The 20,833-nt window shown below is 42.1% G+C and overlaps 1 protein-coding gene across 1 annotated transcript in view; it reads left to right on the top strand.

The window, feature by feature from the left end:
* Window positions 1-12,795, top strand: part of Wnt2 (Wnt family member 2) — a 40,178-nt gene extending 27,383 nt beyond the window's left edge. Inside the window, exon 5 of the mRNA XM_055612806.1 lies at window positions 11,973-12,795. Coding sequence (XP_055468781.1) covers window positions 11,973-12,202 — 230 coding nt within the window. The 3' untranslated portion in view covers window positions 12,203-12,795. The remainder of the gene's footprint in view (window positions 1-11,972) is intronic.
* Window positions 12,796-20,833: the final 8,038 nt, after the last annotated feature.

Below are 20,833 nucleotides of genomic sequence, written 5' to 3'. Positions count from 1 at the left end.
TTTTTTGCTTTTTTATAATGTGAGTGTGTGAATGTGACGTTCCTGTGCAGGCATGTGTGGAAGACAGAGAGAATGTCGTCCTCTATCATTCTCTGCCTTATTCCCATTAGTCAGGATCTCTTATTGAACCTAAAGCTTGCTGTTTGAGCTAGACTGGCTGGTCAGGAAGCTTCGAGGATCCACCCATCTCTGCCTCCCAACGCTGTGATTACAGGTATGCACAAGCCATACCTGGCTTTTATCTCAGTGCTGGGGATTTGAACTCAGTTTCTTAGGCTTGCACTCTTATGTACCGAGCCATCTCCCTAGCTCACCACTTCATATTTTTAAGAGAATCTCCTTAATCATTCCTAGCAAATGGTAAGGAAAAAAAAATCAAAGAAGCAGTGGAAACAATAACCAAACACATCTCCTTATTCTTCAGCTGAGGAAGGCAAGTGTTTTCTGACGACCAACTATAAATACCCCATCTGCAGCACAGATTTGCCGAGTACTAGCAACTGTGAGAGGTTGGGCATGTGATATTTTGCAGGCCAAACTGCAGGCCACATCTTAAGAGGGGGACTATGTGAGATGAGCACTCTGGTGGCTCTGGAGTTATCTAGTCTGGTGATTGCCCCCAGGCATCTGTAAATCAAAGCACCCCTTCAGTTAGAGATAGGTACATCTGTAATGAAGGAATGCTGCTCTCCCCTGCAGGGGCCGCGTCTGCACCTAATCACAGAGCACTTTCACTGGGAATGATGTAAAACCCTGACCTGGGCCAGAAGTCATTCTAAGGTCTCCTCTCTAACCAGAGGAAACAAGCAAGCCTCCACCTCTTCCCCAGTCAAGTTCAAAAACAAATGGAGCTCTTGGGTAAGATGCTGCCCAGTGGAAACCCAAAGCGTGACAGGCAGCTGTTCCTGGTGTCAGTGTTCATGTCTTCCTTTATGAACTGTATTTGGCAAAGCATCCCTTAAAGCCCATGACAACCCAGTTCCTAAAATCAGAGTGTTCAGAGATTGGTATTCTAGATAAGTCTTGTGTTGTGGCCTGGCTGTGGACACTCATGAAAGCTAACTATATCCTGGGGTGAGATTACAAACAAGGAAATAAGATTTTAAACAACTAATATGTGCAGCTCATACCAGGACACTTTAAGCCCCTCATTTCTTTAATGAACAATTGTTAGTGGAGATTGTTCTATGTGCTGGAAACATAAACCCTGGCAGAGCAAAGTCAAGGAAGGCAGAGTTGGTTGGTCTTTGCCCTCAAGGCTTCATCCATGCGATCTTCATTGGTAATCCAGTGGATATAAATATAAATTACAATATTGTGAACTGTCTTTTAAATTTTGTAAGTGGTATGTATATAATATGCACATTAACCTTTCCAGCGTTAACACTCGATTGTCTTTTATACTCAATTGACTTTTGTACTGCTGGCACTCCTGATTCCTGTCCAGTCCTATGAACTCATCTTAACCCAGGGGCTACTCTATTCCATTCTCCTTGGCAGTTTTGTAGATTTTTTTTCAGTGTGCCCTCAGGACCCACATTTCTCTTTCCATACTTCATGACTTCATGGTTTGATCTTCGTTATTACAGCTTTAAAAATCAATAGCCACACTTTTGTTCTCTCGCCTCATCCTGTATTTGATTCCCCACCTAATAGATCCAGTTAGACTTCTCTAATATATTGTCTGGCTTCATACAACGTTGCTCTGATTTGTCCCACTCTCAAAGCTTGTTTTTCTCTCAAGAACATGGGACCAGCATCTGCTGTGATAGCCAGGCCATCAACATGCAAGCCAATTTTCATACTCCCTTTTCTTTTGCCTGTGTCACCCACATCAGGACTGTGAAATGTCTACAGGACTTCTCTGCTCTTCCATATTTATTGCCATACCAGTTGTCCAACGAGAGCTCATTTTCTTCATCAATAGAATATGTCAGTGTTTAACTATCAGTTACCTCTCTAGCCCACCAGGCTCCCCTGGGAATCCTGTGTTGGTAGGAACTGTCTTTCTATCTTATTATATACCCAATACCCAGCATATTAGTGTAATAAATTGAGCTGAATGTTAACCACTATTCTATATGGTTTAGAACTACTAGCTGAATTACATAGAGTTACAGCTCAATCATACCTTGGTTTTCTTGCAGAGAATTACAAAGCATATTTTTGTTTTCTTTTTTTCATCACTAGTTATAGTGAGCAACCTGTAAAAAAGACGCCATTTAATTTTGAGTGTTAAATCAAACTTTTGCATTAGTAGGCATTTACCAAGGGTTATGATCATGTTATGTTGCTTGTTGGCCCTTTTCTTGGATGAGATAAGATGACAAATAAACACAGCAGCATACTGCTTTCCACTGCCTAGGGTACTCAGTTCACTTCCTACTTTTACTGTGAGTGCTGCTCACTTCCATCTGATTTCACTGTTAATGAAGGCAAAGTGTTGCTTTTTTTTTAATATCCAATGTAGTTTATTAAACATACATCAATCTACAAATATGCTATCTTTCAAAATATAAATATAGGATTTATTAAAATGCTAGAATGAATGTAAAACTTGGTAAACAAATTTTAAAAGTCATTTTGTACATCCAATTCTTTGACATCTTTTGAACCATTAACAACAAATTAATTATCAAATAGGTGAGTTGGGAATGGGGAAGAAATGGGAGGAATAGCAAAGTTCATTTCGAATTTATATATTAATTTTTACAGACAAAGTGATTTTCTAAAGCATGTTAAAACAATAAATTTAATTATTTATTTTTTGCCTTCTCAGTGAAATCTCCTTTGTAATAGTAAATCCCTCCTTTCAATTTATGGAAATTTCACATTATCAGGGAGCTATCAAGCCCTGTATTGTGGAAGAGGCATGTCAGAGCTACAAACTGTTATCTAGCACTGTTTTTACTGATTAGGAAACCATGGAGAGGTTTACTTCTCTGTTTCTCTTAATGTATACTTCTCCTTGTAATTTCTAAGGTTCTGTGTCTTGACAACTTGCTAAACTGTTCATTTCACTCTGTTTGTGGCACAGAACCACAACCTGGTGCCATGGGCCCACTTAAGTTATCGATACGAATTTTCACTATTTCAATAAAGGCTGTGCTCCAATATGTTAGAACCCATACATGATCTCAACTCTATCAGGGGTTCGAAGTCAGCCTGGGCCACCTATAAAGCCACACCATCCGAGAGAGAGAGAGAGAGAGAGAGAGAGAGAGAGAGAGAGAGAGAGAAACTAGCTAAATGTATACAGTTTAAAAAATAAGAATGTGAGAAAAAATAAGAATGTGCCACATTTCTTGCATGTGCTCTCTGTGCACGAAGTGAAAACATTTGAAGAGGGTCAGGCTTGACCGCCATGCTCCCACTGTATAACTGCAAACAGGAGAACACTTCTCCAAAAAGTGTGCCCTCCCACACAGTGGGGAGGCTGTTCTTAGTTTTGAAGAAATTTCTCTTAATTTAGTATTTAATTAGCAAGAAAATATGAATTGGCACCTGCAGTGTATGGAAGAAGGGCTAAGACCCAACCTCTGTTCCAAAGAAAGCGGGATCAGACATTATGAAGTCTGGGCCCAGTTTCTGGAAGTGTATTATTATAGACCCTTGGTAGGTCAGCAGAACTTGTACAGACCAGGTGTGCTCCATGGAGGGCATTCATGCAGGCCAGAATCTTTGCTTGGAATGAAGGGAAAGGACAGCCTACAGATGGGAGTGAATCTTAAAGACAACAGTCTACATGACTTCAAGTAATGCCAGAAAGTCACTGGGCTCAGTAGGGAGGAGATGGCCTATGTGGAGAGTATGGGGGTTGGGAGGAGTTGAGGGAACAAGCCATGAGGTGGATGGGGGAGTGTGGAGAGGGGGGACAGGAAATAACTTTGACCACACTAGATGGACCAGGTATGGAAAGTCTCTCAAAGTCTGGCCATAACAATGTTAATTCCATTGGAGGATTTGCTAGCTTAACAGGACATGGCTTCCCTGTGCCAGTCAAACTTTCAGGCTAGAAAAATGAATAAAAATGAGCAAAAATCATCTGTACTAAGTACAGATATTGCCTTTCCTAAGTAGCATTAGATTTGCAATCCTTCACGTGAGGAAGGGGGAAGGCCTGCAAGTAGATGGATGTGCGGTCTCTAACATTTGCTCTGTAACATTCTTTTGTTCCCTCAATAAATCTGTGTCATTAATGACAACGTGTAAGTCAAGCAGAGGAGAAACAGCCTATTGGATGACAGGCTTAAGTGAATCTTGCTTTATGCCCTAATGGTCAACATATGGGCCTCTGTTGGCCTGAGTGGCAGGAATTTCTGAAGATATAGGCAGAGAGGGAGAGGGAGACAGAGGGAGGGAAGAATGGAGGGAGGGATAGAGGGACAGAAAAGAGAGAGAGAGAGACGCCCTTCCTCCAGGTTCCAGAGGTATGGGTCTGGGAACTATTAGGCAAAGCCCCCTGTTCCTCCTCTGCTGTCAGGAAGATGCATGTTGGTGGAGACAGAAATGTTTTTACACTGGGAACCCTGACTCCATTATTAATTTTATAGCTCTGGGGATGGGATGCTTGATTCTGTAAGTTCCCTTGATATTGCCCCACCAACTATGATATGTGGTCCCAAACACATGCAATTTAGAAACTTCCCTTCTTCGCCTCTTTTTCCATGCATATGTGAGCTCTTTTGTGAGCTGGGAAGGAGACATGACCTAGGGGGAGAAAAAGGGTGCATGTAGCCGGAAGCAGCATCCTCCACTTTCCCATGACATAGGCCCTCCCGGGCCGCAGAGACTGCCTGCTTACTGAGGAACATAGATGCCATCTGAACGACTATTTGGGCTAAAGATGACAGGAAGGCTGGAGTCTGAGCCCACAGCACTCTATGTCAGGGGCTAGTGCTCTGTCGCCAGGCTGGAAACACAACTGGGCACCCTTTATAGCCAAAGCAAAGGAGCATGCAGACTATATACATGAAAGTATAACAAGAGGACGCTATCAAGCAGCGTGACATTTAAAAATGAGAGTGTTAGCTTAAAAACGCCCAAATACATGTCCATCCTTAAAAAAGGACAATTTGGGAGGCCTGACTCAGAAGACCACTAGCTGAGGCTATTTTTCAGGGTATTTTTAAACTACCAACTATGCTGACTGACAGCCTGAGTTTGGATCTACAGAACTCACATAAAAACCAGACAGTGACTGCATATGTCATCCCACTGGAAGCTCATGGGCCAGCTAGCCTTGTGTGGTCAAGAAGTCCACAAATGAGGCCCTGTTTCAAACAAGGTAGAAGGTGAGGCCCAAATATCCAAGGTTGCCCTCTAAGCTCTACACATGCTCACTCCACTTGCACTCCCACACAGATACACATATAACATACATTTGTAAAACAAAAGAAATCATATCAATCCACAGGAAAGGCAGCATAAAGTAGCATGTTAACCAGACCTTTTTATTTTCTCACAAAGCCTTAAGTGGCTAAATTCCCTACAACACGTCTTGGGTTGCAGAAGAAGAACCCTCCTCCCAATCCCCCAAAAAGCTATAAACCAAGCCTTTTGTAAGTTTTCTGGAGGAGGGTGGGGATGGGAGGTGTTAGCACCAAGCTATACCCCTGCACCTGGATGTGGGATATAGCCTCACTATTAGCCCAGGTTGCCCTAGATTCATGATCTTCCTGTATCAGCCTCCCCAGTGTCGGGATTTTAGATGTCTTCAGTTTCTTGCAGCTTGTATGTTAATTTAATAAAGAAAATTGAGAGACATATTTTCAGAGACACTGAAGCGCCATTCATGCTACATCCTAAGGGTACCCACTGCTTGCTAGCGCTGTAATTCCGAGCAAGTTACTGCACTTCTGTGACCTCATGACCTCTGTTTCCTCATTTACAGATCGGTGATGGTCACAGTGTCTGTCTTATAAGCTTGAGGGGATTAAATGAGATAACAGCAGCACAATGCTTATCACAGGGTTTCAACTATATAAATGTTCTCTAAGTTATGTATATATGGCAATGAACAAAAATGCAGGAGGGGTATAAAAAAGAAATTAGAAGAGGGAAAAGAGAACTGGATGGAAGGGGAAGAAAAGAAAGTGTAAATAATTTTCCCCTCTGATCATTTTTGCCTTAAAGGGGAAAGGTTTACCTGAGTCTTTGTTGCTTATGATCCTACAGTGAATCAAGCAGATATGAGTGACTCATTAATTACCTTTATGGGTGCTATGTCACAGATATGTAGCACTAAAAAGGCACACAGATGATAGACGCCAGCAAGCCTTTGGAGTGGACACGTAGCGCACACACATGGATATGTAAGCTTCATTCTTGTCTTTAATTCTAAGCATCATGGTGTCAGTGCTTTAGAAAATCGGTGGGGGTCATTATAATGGCACAGGTTCATTGCTATGACTCTTAGAAAGCTTTCTGTGATTCCATTAAAGGGAGCGACACTGGCCAGGCAAAGATAGAGCCTGTAATCAGCTGTGAGGGAATAGCTCCACACGCTGCTCTAATGGTACAGGTGCCTAAACTGCCCTTCTGCCCTCCAGGCTGGAATTACATCTAATTAGACTTCATCCCAAAGATGGACCAATTTGTAGACCTTCTCTAGGCATCCTCATACTCCCCTGCTTCGTAGACTGCCCTGTGCCTCCCCATTGGCTCATTCCCTGCACCCCAATATCTCAGGGGGGTGCATTACAGCTCTAGGCTACGACCCCACTGATGTTCTCATATCAGTAACTCTCAGCCTTCAAAAGTTCTCTTTTATCTTCCTCCTTCTTGGCCTCATTAAACCCCATTTCAGAAGCAGCGGGAAGTAGCATGTTCACATTACTTCTGTTTTGAGCATTATATAGTGAAATGTGAACTAGTACATTTCACGCCTCTTTTTGTTTCACATACCAAAGCCAAAGGCCACCTTGTGTCTTTCTTTCTTTCTTTCTTTTTTTTTTTTTTTTTTTTTTTTTTTTTTTGGCAGTAGGGATTAAAGTCAGGGTCTTGAACATGCTGGGCAAGCATTCTATCAGCCTTCTCTTTTCACAGTTTACCAAATTGCTCAGGGTGGCCTTGAACTCACTCTGTGGTCCAGGTGTACCTAAATTCACTACTATTCTATCCCAATCTCTGAAGTACCTGGGATTATAGGCCAGGACCACCAGGGCTGACTGTGAAACCACTTTTAGGTAAAGTTTTTCCAATGGCTATTGCCTTGTCTTGCCATGCTTCCCTGAACTTGGATGGTGTTGAATTCAATTAGAGAAAAAAATCCTTGGGTTCACAGGGAGATCAGTTCAGGCTTCTGTATTTGAGAAACAAGATGATCTATCATGACAATTCCTTGGGATTAAATGACACTACTGCCTTGTACTTATGCTTCGGGTCACTGAGGAAAGACCATCAAGTTAGAAATCACTAAGGGACCCACAGCTTGATTTAGGAACAAGACATGTCACCTACTCATTCCACAATCCAGGGGGAGGACAAAGAATTCAGATATGTCATACTATTGTCACAGTTTGACAACTACAGCTTGTGACATGAAAGAATGCTTATCGGTATGCAAGGCTTAGGAACAAAACACAAAAGATTGTAAATTGAGTGGCCAGTGGAGTGCCAGGATCTCACACACAGACTTTTAGCCTCAATCCTGGCCTCCTGAAAAAGATGACCAAGCCTATGAACCCCATCCCAACCTGTATCCTGAGCCCCAGGTGTCTTTAACAAATATGTCTATCTTTATTATCCCCAGTCAGAGCAAAATCACTATGTTAACAATTAAACTCATCTTTCCTTAGTATCCCCCCCATGGGTATTTCTCACCATGGGGAATCACTAGTACTGACATAACTGCTTAGACCCAAACCTGAAATCCCCTCTGGACTCTTCTTATCCCCTTCCCATCATCCACCACTCAACGTATCTACTTTTCCTGCCTCTTCAACTAACTTCTCTCTTTCTCACCATCAGTGCCTTAATCCAAACCATCTTGTATCTGGGTCACAGTTTTGTATGGGTCTCTAACTTATTTCCTTGCCCTTATTTTGGCTTGTTTAAATATATTTAATATTCAATATATTCACTATATTTTTGAACATTGTATTCCTTTCATAAACACAAATTAAACCACGTTGATCTCTGCATGAAGACCTTCAATGGCATTGACACTGCAGCCTTACACACATCTTCAGCCTCAGCTCTTTTACTCTTCCCTTGAACACTGACTCACAGCCATGTGGAATGCCTTTCTTGCTCCTCACATACCGCTCTTGGCCCGGGTGGCCTCTTCTTCATTTCCCCCTCACATTCTTCATACTAACATCCATAACACATGTGTGAGAGTTCAAAATAACACTAGCTGCATTCACTATAACCATAGTATACTGAATTTTCTCAATTAAACACATCCATATAATTAGAGCCCAGATCATGACTTGAAAGAGGCCCAGTACCTAGAGCATTCCTCATGTTCTTTGTCCCCACCTGTAAGAAAAATTACTACACCAACTTCAAATATCCATGACTAGTTTATCACAGTTCTACACTTTGTCTAAATTAAAACTAGTTTGAAATGAAAGCCTGTGTGGTTATCTGTTGATGTGTAATGATTCACCCAAACACTTATGTCCTGAAATGACCCTGAAAGCCCAGCTTTAGTCATCTCAGTCCTCACAAGCCCCTTCACCATCGTGCTCCTTGAGGACTTGGACTATCTCCTCACAGCTTTCCTCACAGTCTCCCTTCAACACATAGCATCATCCCAATTATTCATGAACATGTTCTGATCATTTCCTATTTGACCCCTCCATCGTCAGCCCACGCTTCAATCAGTTGCCAAATGCCAGTGGCTCACTCTCTGAGACCTCTAGTGAAGTGTTCTTCTTTCTTCCCTCGTGGCCTCTTGCCTGGACTCTTCCTCCCCACACTTCACATTTGGCCTTCTTGCTCTCAGTCATTCTAAAAAACTTAGATATATTTTTCTTGGATTAAAATCCACACTGGTTTTATACCCACTGTAGACTAAGATCAAAGCACTGCCAAGGCAGAGGGCTCTTTAACTGTTGTTCCAGTCTTTCTTCCAATGATTTCTGTAGAATACACACCCCATTCTTCAGCCATACTGAATCTTCACTCCTGGAGACTTGTCTGAAGCATTTCTGCTAGGAGCTTCTTGTGCCTGGAAATGCCCTTCGTCCCATTCTTTTCCTAAACATCAATTCATCCTTTACATCCTCTGTGTAATGCCACCTTCCTGTTAAAACCGTGTAAGTGGAACTCTTTACATGGTCCTGATCCCTACTATTAAAACCTTTACAAAGAAATATGATTGTGACGATGATATAAGTGACTCCGGACAACATCATTACTTTGCTCACATATAAACCCCAGAGCCTATCCCATAGTAGGTCTCAAAAACAAAAACAAAAACAACAAAGAACACTATTCTAAGTAAAGGAGTAGATGCTTAGCATTTGCTGAGCACTTATTCTGACAGGCACCTACACATACAACTTTATTCCATCCTCACTGAAGCCCTATGAAGAAGGAGCTGGTTTTATGCCAACTTTGCAAAGAGAGAAAAAGGAAACATATTTAAGTAACTTACCACAACCATAGAGTTGACCCATGGCAATTATATGAGCAAACCCCTAACTGCCCACACCCTAAAGACCTCGGCTTCACAGTCTAAGCGTTGTCTGCCCTGCATGTGCTTCTACTGTGCTCTTCAGTAGGTCAGTTGTTAATGGACGAAATGATCTGGGGGTAGTGTTAGTATCTCTATGCATATTTATCTCTCCACTACATTTCAAGTCTGTTGAGGAATAGAAGCTGGGTCCTATTCATTTTATTTTTTTCCCTGCCTCCCCAAACCCAAGCAGCCAACCCAGCATCTTATACATGTTTGTGTCTGCTAAATATTTATCAAATAAAATAATGGGTGTGATATTAAAAGGCAGCACTTGGCAGTGAGTCCTTTTTGCACAATCAGTGATTTTTGAGGAGACTGTCATGATGGTCGCCTTGAATCTAGGCGCAGCTGTTGCCTCTTCTAACTCTGTGCTTCTTCAGCATGATGTAGGCTCAGGGCCATCCCTGGCTGACCCAACGTCCACCCTGACCCGGCCCTCTGCCATCCTTCCTGTCCTCAGGAAGCTCCTCTGTCTGTCTTCCTGCTCTAGGCAGCTGATCACGCATAGCAATTCTGGCTCACCCTCTGCTTTTCTTGCCCTCATACCCTGCCTGAACCTTCCATTTCCCTGCACAGGCACAGCAACATGACACTCATGCAGATAATTTTCACTCAGAGAAGATAGTGATAAACAGAGCCATGGGGTATAAGTGTGTGTGTGTGGGGGGGGAATCCAATTAAGTCATTATCTTTTTTACCCTGTATTTATTTTTCTTCTGTATGTTTGCCAGTTATTTAGCATTGTTGATTATAATAGAAATAGGAGGCAGTTGAGCTAAAGGGGGCAGTTAGTAGAAGGATGAAGACATTTAGGCCGAGGTTTTAGGTCAGTGGCAGAGTGCTTGCCCTGTATGCCTCAGATGCTATGTTCAAACCATCTGATAGGAGAAATCCCAGCATCCCTAGGACACCAAGGTTAGTGTATGCCAGGCCTCCAGAAGAGATGGAAGCAGAACCAAACAATAGTCTAGCTTGACAGGACTCCTTTTCCTGGTCTGGCCTTCACCCTCCATATACACTTGCTTTATTTGTGTCTTTCTGTGGCTCTCTGCCTACCCACAGAGCTCAGCATGAGCACAGGGGTCAGGGCTATTGAATTTATGTATGGCAACAATCTTCTGGGAACACTACCATATTGTCCCAGGATAAATTAGGTGCCCACCTGTGGTCCATTGAAGAGGGTGATACTATAAAACATGGCTGCCATTGGCTCATCCCCATAGGAAAGATAAAATAGAAAGGGCCATTGCAACCTGAGAAAACTTTCCAGAATTGTCTGCTAGTCTTGATTCTGCATCTGGTAAAGTTGTTAAGAGCTACACTGTCCCAGGGACAGAGTAAATTTAAAAGGCTCTATATCGTTGAAACTCTTATTTCTTTCTTTGATATAAGGGATGACTATATGACCGTGGAACTCAATATGTAGACCAGCTTGGTGATAAACTTTGCAGTGATTGCTGGTATTAGAGCTGTTGGCCACCACACCCAGCTCTGTCTTTGAGATCCCTTTGTAAGAAACAGATTTACATAAATATAAACTGCCATTTTGCAAATATAACATTGATTAACTAATATGACATTAATATAGTGCCACACTTATTTTTCGAAGTACCAGACTTCTAACCTCAAACAGGTACTTCACACACCTACCGTGTTCTGCTAAGCTGCAAGAGGGGTGAACAATGCCAGGCTGTGCCCTCCCTCCTTAGTGCCTCACACAAATGAGACCCACTCTCCCTGCCAGCTACATTTCTCCTTCTACTAAGCCAGTGGAAGCAGGTCTAGAGAAATGGACTCCTCTCCTTTCCAAGGTTCAACACCTCCTACAATTGGAGAAAGGAGACCTTGGCCACAGCTTCCTTTTTGCAATTTGAAGTTGGAAGAGGAAGAACTGGGATAACTCTCTTTTTCTTTCTTATCTAGCCCCCATACCCAATGGCCGTTCAGTCTAAGGCTAGGTAAGGGTAAGGTGGAAAGTCAATCCAATTAAAAGTAGGAGCTCTAAATTCAGGTTACCAGAAGAGAGGCTACAGTTTGTGGTCCACTTTTTCTGTGCAGCTGAGAGATGTCTAGAGGGCATAAGCTAGAAAAAGTAAACCACAAACTTTAGATTCTCTGTTGGTAACCTGACAGCACAGAGACCTATAGAATACAGATTCAGTAAACTGTGAGGAGGTTGGGCTAGGCTCTGTTCTCAAAGATGGGCCTCATGACTGTCTATCAAGGCCTCTTGTATTCTGCCCAGACGTTCTCAGTGACATCTGTCTGGCTTGTCTTCCAGGCTCCCCGGGCACAGCAGGCCGTGTGTGCAACTTGACTTCCCGAGGCATGGACAGCTGTGAAGTTATGTGTTGTGGCAGAGGCTACGACACATCCCACGTCACCCGGATGACCAAGTGTGAGTGTAAATTCCACTGGTGCTGTGCCGTGCGCTGTCAGGACTGCCTGGAGGCCCTGGACGTGCACACGTGCAAGGCTCCCAAGAGTGCCGACTGGACAACCCCTACATGACCTCAGCAGAGGTCATCATCTTTCTTCCTTTCCTCAAGGACTCTAATTGCATCTGCAAGGACACTGGACTCCTGGGTTGTCCCCAGGGGCTATTTCTCAAGACATGTGGCCTTCATCTCAATAGAAACCCCTTTTCCCTCTCTGGGTCCCCCAGAACAAGGCACCACAGGCTGCCACATAACTGTACCCTATTCTATCTATCTTGGGCATTCTGAGGTCACCTCTCTTCCTGCTGATTTCTTTTTGGAAATGGCATGACAGGCTGTTAGAGGAGGAGGGTCCTGGGCCCCCACCACTGTCACCTAGACATTTCCTCTTCCCTCGTTGGCCATTCGGAGAAACATCACATAATAGATGAACTCTCTCTGTGTCTTCCCACAGATTCTAACAGTTCAGAAAACCCGGTGCTTCCCTCTTGTGGGGGGGGGGAGGGAGTAAGGGTGCATATAGAGGGCAGAATCAACTGACACCAACTTTATTTGTATTTTTTTAAAAAGACTAAAACAAGGGCTTTAACTAAGTGATAACTGTTGCTACATCCTTAGTGATTACCTGGAGAAGGATGGCTTTTAATAAACATCAGGTTTAAAACATATGTTTTCAAAAATTTTATTGGATATTATGCTCTGATATGTGTATATATACACATATATATACATATATATGTATATATATATATACATACACACACATATATATGTATATGTATTCTAGAGTGTTCTTTGAGCCAGTGTTATTTTGAACTTTCCTGTCAGCCAACACCACAGAAAAGGATCTTTGTTCCTCACTGTCCCATCAATTTAGGGACTTGGAGGAGATGAGACTTCTCCCTGTGCTCTGCAGAGCATTTGAAGGGGGTGGATGATTTGGTAGCATTCTTTCACTACCAGGTAAATATGGTAAAAAAAAAATACTAATAACTTAGTGGAATATCAGAAGTGTTCTTGTATGGCTAACGAAAAAGAAAGCAGCAAAACCTCAATGAGGCAGTATGCCCATGACCAGTGGGGTTTTTGACTAAGACTACTTTGTACATGCAAACTCTAAGGAAAGTAAGACCAGTGTGGTGCTGACAGAGAGGTCTGAAGAGCCCAGGACCCCCTCCCTTACTCAGATGCCTAAGAGAGCTATCCTTGTGTGTTGAAGAACATTGGCTAGGACCCACCAACCTTAAGGCCTGACACTTTTATGTTTGTTTAATGCTTACAAGATGATGTGCAGCCTAGAGAAAATAGCACATAGTTTCGCCTTTAAAGTTGGCAACATTACATTGCGAGCAGTCTGCAACTTGGAGACTATATTTAAATAACCCAGCTGTAGTTATGGGAATATCAATGTGGAAATGGGGATTGACTTCTGCCAGGAAAGGACATTCAGAGAAAAATGGAGTGGCTGCCTGCCCCATGATTTTAGTGTTAGATGAAAGAAAGTGAACTTGATAAGTCTACTTCTCAACATGCTATGCAATCTGGTTCTTATTCTACATATAATTTCCTCACAGAGCTATATGAACCAACAGGACATCTCATGGTATACAATCCAGTATCAAATTGATACTTTCTCACTGTTGCACACTTGGGCCTTCATTTTTCCAACCTTGTCTAGATCACTCAGCCTGAGGCACATGGGAAGCAAATAGCTGGAGTTCTTTGTCAGACCTTAAAAATGACTTAACTCTAGTACTATCCTCCCCTCCTCCCTTTCTTTCCTCCCCTTGTAGTGACAGGGGTCAAACTAGGGTCTTGTCCTTGCTAGGCAAGTGCTCTACCCCTGAACCACATCTACAGCCTTCCTCTTTTTATTTCATGGATTCAGTAAGTAGGAACAATGAATCAGGAAAGCAGCAACTCAGGCCTTAGCATGGAGAAGGCCAGACTGGGTCCCAGCTCCCAGAATCCAGGATAGTGGGAAAGGTTTCATGAGGGTCCCAAAGCCACCATCACTTCTCACTACTAAATGCATGGTGAAATCTTAAATCCATGGATATATGTAGGGTAGGGAAGATTCCTAGAGGCTATCAGCGCTTTCCAGTTCAGGAAAACTAAAACCAAGAGGAGTGAAGGGACCCCTATGAACATCATCTGGAACCCCAATTCCCCATATAAGGAGGACCACAGAGAATGTGAAAGAGTCATTTGTCTATTCAAAAGAACATGCTTCTCTCACGTGAACGGAGTAGAGACCTCCTTTGGCCTCCAGTGGCCATTCATCTTTTTTATTATTGCTTAGATGTTAAATATATCTGAGTGTCTTTTCATGCTGGTATGTGTCCCCCTGATAAGCATCAAGGAAGCAAGGCCTATCCATATGAAGCCTGGAGAAAGTGCGCTGGTTTGGGAGAACATAGTAGCAGTCCCTGCAGAGGGCAGTGGGTCTTCACTGAGGGGAACAGAAGCAAAGGTAATGTTCTCATCGGTTTTTTATTCTAAAAGAACACATTTATATTTGAAAAAACAAAAAAACAGGTAAAGGTCATTTCAAACTCACTTTCCTTAGTAGAGGACTGATATTCTAGAAGTCTGAAATACACTAAGTCTTTGATTATCTTGAGCTTTTAAGGAAAGTATATCACATTAATTATCCAAACAAAACAAGGAGGAAGTCCATTCAGGTCAAATCCCCTGCAAGCAAAAGTCTTACTATAAATTGATTCCTTAAGCCTTGGTTAATTTTAACTAATTAATTTTCTGTACTATTTAAATACATTTCCACAATATATCTCGATTAACTTACTAAGGTTTTCTACAGAATAATCTTAACATGACCCTAAGATTTAGCTTGTATGTGGCTTTTTTTCCAACAGATTTTTTTCTAAATTTGTTTGGGTTGCTGACTGACGGTTGGCTATTGTTTTGACACATGTGTTGTCCACTAATCCTCCAATTATAAAGTACCCTCCCACACCATCTTCTAGGCTGAAATCAGTGTCCTAATTCAAGGGGTCAGTTCTCCCAGAAAAGGTCTTTAGCCTAAGCAGGAAAGACACAGAGCCATAACCATGCTGGGTTCCCAGTTGACACCTTCACTACCTGGTGGACTCCTGAGGGAGGGGCAGAGAGCTCTCCAGAACACTTCCTTATTGGGAGATACCAGGTTGGAACACAGACCTGGGAGGAGAACCTTCCGAAAAGCTGTTCATCTTAAGTGAGGCCAGATGATAGAATTAGGCATGAAGAAAAGAACCTGCTAGCTTTGGCCAAGTGATTGGCCCAGCTCTGTAATCATGGACAGTGGCATTTTCCATTCTTGTTGGTCATGCCTGCCCTTTCTACTGTTGTAGCTTCCCAGTCCCTACCACCAAGCACCTTCTTCCTGAGAGGCTGGGCTCTGGCTGGAACTCAAGTTCCTTACCCATTGGATAGCTCTTTGTACTTGAAATAGTCAACATTCATTATAAGATGATTTTTAAATTGTCACTACAATTATCTTTGGATTATTACTATTAAAAAAAAAACTCAGGTGTTGAATTGTTTTTTTCCAAAGAAGGTATCTTTAAAGTCAGAAAAGCAAGCTTCCCAATGACTGGCCCGGGCTCTGTTAATTTAGAGAGGATCTTTGCCATCTTTATGAGATCTACAGCAGGCTGTCTCAGAGCCCCTGAATGATGGTCCTTGTACATCCCTGACCATCTTCTCAGCTCCTAGGGGCTAGCCTGGGGCTCATGTCTCACACAGCTGAAATACATTCACCACACAACTACCACTTCTTACACACTCTCAGTACAAAGGTTCGGAGGCAGAACCCTCTTTTGTGCTTGATTACTGAATTTCAATCTGGCTTCCTTATCTTAAGAGTGTGGATTGTGCTCAACAAGCAGACCTTGGTAATTCTACAACTGGCAAATAGCCTTTGGGGGCATGTGTTGAGCTTCTCGAAAGACATGCTTGGCTGTGAGCTGACTGGTGAGGCAAAGCTGGCTCGACCTTCTTCTCCCAAGGCAAAGAAAAGTATATCCACTCATGAGGATATATATCCCTTACATTTTTCTAGGGATCAGCAAAGTGACAAGCAGTTTACCAAATCCAGAATGATCATTATTTTTCTAAATCATAGTTATTCAGGCCCTGGTTGTTTTTTTTTTTTTTTTTTTTTTCTTTCTCCTCATATTCCCATGGCTTCTTGTTTAACCAAACCTCCCACTTTCATAAGCTAATAAAAGTGTCACGTAGGTTGTTATAAAGAACTATTGTTATTTACAAATCGGCATTTTCTGTGAAGTCAAAACATAATAAAGTGACATTTTGGTGTTAGTTTTGTTATTTTAGACTCTTGCCAAACCTCTGCTATGAAATATGTTCAGGTTGCATAAACTATTCTCTCATCTTTTCTCAAGATCAGCCTTCCAACAACCCCATCAAGAGACATCCTTCATGTTTATAAAGAGTATCAGAACAAACAACAGACTCGATTCACTGATGCCTGTGCATGTGGTTGAATAGGTAAAAGTTACATTCAGGATTGCAGTATTATTCCATCTTTGTTCTGTGTTTCACTATGGCTGCTATGTATAATGCTTTGCTACTCTGGGTGCTAGCATGCTGTAACCCTAGTTATAAATTCAATGTCTATTTGTAGTATCTAATGCACTCCCATCAACCTTTCCAAATTGTTGCTTTTCCTGTAGAATGAAATGCCATTTTCTCAGCTTGATTAGAAAGATGAGATCACAAGGCCTTTCATTGAAATTTGTACATACTGACTATTTAGGCTAATTATTTCAAGCTCATGAAATGGGCACAAACCCTCCCCCAGCAAAGGAAATCTATTCTTCCCTGCTAGTCAATGTTCTAAGAATGATGGGATTCATCAAGGCTATCCCTAAACTTTAGGCATCTAGTGAGTAGATACGCTCACTAGCTTTCTCGAACTCAGTTGACTCTTCCAGAAATTCCTACAGCTACTTAGATTATCTGAAAAGGGGTGATTTTTTTCATTAGGGCATTTCAGAAAAATACTTTAAGCCAGAAATTATCAAGAGAAATTCCCTGTTTTTAAACCCTGTGGGCAAGGGAGCTGACCTGTACAGGGTAGAAGATACACAAGATAATCTGGCTTATAGCTAGTAGATGCTAGAAGCACATTTCTTCTCTTCTAATTGTGACAACATTTAGACATTATCAAAATATCCCCTGGTGAAAGAGGATGGGATGAGATGAAATGGTCCTTAGTTAAGAGCCAGTGGTCTAATATTTTCAACTAGTTCTCTTAAAATTTCAGTTAAGAACACTTTCCTCCCTTTCCCTATCCCATGATTCTCAGCATTGGTATATCAGATAGTCTGGAAAAACGTCTTTGTGAAAAGTACAGTCAGAGCCCTCAGCCTGTCACAGCACATAGAAAAGGAGATAAATATTAAAACCTATGCTACATATCCCAGGGGCCTGGGAAAGCATGAAGCATTTTGGTTTTAGAGGCTGGAAGCAAAATTCTTAGGATTTCCTCAATTACACAACACTTAATTTGTTGGGTTTTTGTTCTGCTTTGTTCTGTTTTGTTTAGCACAAAACAAAATTTACAATATATGGGCTGAAAGTCAGGAGAGTAAGAACATTACAACTCAGCATCAACAAAGTTGAGTAATTTTGAGTTCTCGGTACAATCATAGAGGAAGATAAGAACAATGGAGAGACTGCAAAATACAAAAGGTCTGTGTCTTAAATAAAGAAAAGCTAAGTTCCAAGTTAAAGTCACAAGGCCCATTGCTCCTACTACATACATGGCCGGGAGCCCAGCACACGGGGGCAGAAGCTACCCATGATTAAAGCCCTTGTGTCCGTTTATCTTTACTGCGACCAAAATGCCTGACATAAACACAACTTAGGGGGAAATAATTTATTGTAGTTTATGGTTTCAGAAGATTTAATCCATGGTGACTTGGCTTCAGAAGTTTGGTTAGAACATGGAAGTGTGAGCATGTGACATAGAAGCTGTTTACTTTCTAGCAGCTAGAAAGTAGAGAGAGTAAAAAAAAAAATGTTGTAGAAAATGGCCAAGACAAGATACAGCCCCAAGATGCACACCCAGTAATACACTTATTTCAACAAGGCTCTACCTCTTATCCTTTGCCACCTCCTTCCAAAAAATGGCAGGACGTCATGATTCCACGTGACGGGTTTTATCACTTATTATCATGATCCACTTACCTGTGGAAGAACTATCCCAGAGCTCTCTAGAGATGGGCTTCACTCATCACTGATGTTGTTCATCCTCTTGGGCTGACAACCAAATTAAACCATTGTAGCACTGTAAAATACAGTTAAATTACTGTTAATGTTAATGAGAAGCCTTTTTTTTTTTTTCATAAGTAGTCCATGGATTGTTTCCTTAAATGAAGTAAGATGTTGGGGGCTCAGGCTACTCGACTCTCTGACAGCTCTTAGACCATTCCTTGGTGCCTTAGCTGTACTGATAGAACTATTAGCCAGCTAGACTACTGTGTGCCAGCACTGCGTATCTTGAGCATGCTGCAGATGCCTTGAAAAAGCTACTTGGCAGCCACAGCTGCCTGCTACTGAAACACAGCTCCAGCTCCTAAAGGTACCACCCCAGACATGACTATTTCAAACAGTGTACACTGGACTTTTGTCATCACAAGTGAAAGTGTATTAAATGGCTCTGCAGACAATTTCTCCCAGGCTGGGGCAGGGGATACTTCCAAGACAAGGTCTGTGATTGGTACAAGAACAGTCCTTCCTATCCATGGTGGGCTGCCATGATTGGTGCAGATAAGTTTGTCCATCCTCTTTGACTACATAAAAACGATGACTCGTTTGTAAGCCAGTTGGGAGACAGCCTCTTGAGTGGTCTTTTCTTGTCTGCTTCTTACTTTCGTCGTTCCTAGATCAAGCTAAATTGATGATACAGGGATGAAAATGACAGAACAACAGTGACAATGAAGCAGTAGTAGCAGCAGCAATGACAAGAGAGGTACCTGGAAAGTTCCAGTGAACTGCTGGGGCTGAAGGCAGATACAACAAAGACAATGAAAGCCATGAAGAGCTGAAGAGGAGAGACAGTAGACCAAGTCTTAAATGTCAAAGAACTCATCCATAGCAACCCCTAATGACATCTATAACACTATGTGATGTGTGATAACATTAGACGATGCAAAGGGCCAGGGGTTCTAAAGATGCTGGGCCTGAGAGCTATAACACTTGGTCTGTTGATAGTTCTAGCACTGAAAGACCACAGAAGAGCCATAACAATAGAATATACCACCTGTTGACCCATCTACTGCTGCTGTAAGCTGAGAATTTCATTAGCTGCCAAGTGCTGTGGCCCACTGGGTTTTTAAAGCCCCGAACAAGAACCCTCTAGCCTGAGTTGTTTGAGCCTTAAGTCTCAGGCTTCTAAGGCCTAGAGCAATAGGACCTGAGCTCTCAGGGTTTGCAGTTAAACATTTTCCTTAGGTCCGAGGCACTCTAAGACCCAGGATTTCCAGCTTCGCTTCTCCTACCCACACTTTCTATTCAACGTGTGCAAAAGGCCTTAAATAGATAGCAAATAATTGTTGACCCTAGCCTAGTTCATGATATTAAGCAGTGAAGATAAAAATAGTGTAAATTATTAAGCAGTGTAAATCAATGGCACCAGGAGGATGAGGTATGGTGAGGAAGAAAGAGCTTGGCTGATGATTGATAAAATGGCTGCCCCATGAACTAGAGATCGTGGGGCTGACAGCAACTGGTTTATGGGAAGAATCTGAAGGCCTGTCTTTTGACTTGATATTTTTTTCATGGACCAAATTAAATATTTAATGCTGCCCAAAGAAGTAATGAAGAGTGAGAACCACTTCTATCAACAAATAGTTCACAGGCCATTCCCTCACACTATTATTTAGTTTTAGATAATAGCATAATTAAAATCTTATCAACATATGTAACAACAAGTAAAGAAAAAGTGCATCAATGTGAAGGAAAGTAAGGCAGAGGGATTGTAGGGAAGGAACAAAAGGGAGAAAACGATGCAATTATGTTTTAATTTCAAAAAAATATTTAAAGGATTTAACCATCTGATCAGTGTGATCAATTTAACATTTGGACTACATTTGGACTCAACTTGATTTTGTACTTTTGAATACCAGTTGGCCATGTGAAAGCCCCTGTAATTGAATTACATTCTGTAAATCTCCCCAGTCTACCCATTCCTATTTTAATAGCATCATGGGCTCTCGTAGGCTCTCAGAGGACTCACATTCCTGTCTGTAAACCCAGCTCGCGTAACCGAACAACAAGGATGCCTCAGCCAGTATCTACTCAGCCAGTTGCTCACAACAGCCACTGTAGCAGAGCCTCACAAACCCATCTGTAAAGATTTGGGGGCCGGGGGGTCACAGGTGGAGGTCACCCACCTACCAAATCACTATCAGGCAAAACAGACAAATCTGAACTGCAGTCTCCAAAAGTCTACCCACCCACCTCAGCTTTGGCATCTGTCCCTTGTTCATTATTATCTGACAGTAATGAAGGTCTTAGGCTCTGAGTTGTTATTTTGGAACCATGATTAATCAAGACAATATTTCTGGCCAAAGAGTAGGACTAAGTGAATAAGGGAGTGTGGGTTTCATTTTCCTATACATTGCTGTAACTATAAACAAAGCCTTATCTTCTCAACAGCCCGCATGAAATAATA

The sequence above is a fragment of the Psammomys obesus genome, unplaced genomic scaffold (assembly GCF_907164565.1).
Source record: "Psammomys obesus unplaced genomic scaffold, mPsaObe1.curated_primary_1811, whole genome shotgun sequence".
Lineage (NCBI taxonomy): Eukaryota > Metazoa > Chordata > Mammalia > Rodentia > Muridae > Psammomys > Psammomys obesus.
Note: the sequence above shows the minus strand (reverse complement) of the source record. Positions and strands in the feature narration are given on the sequence as shown.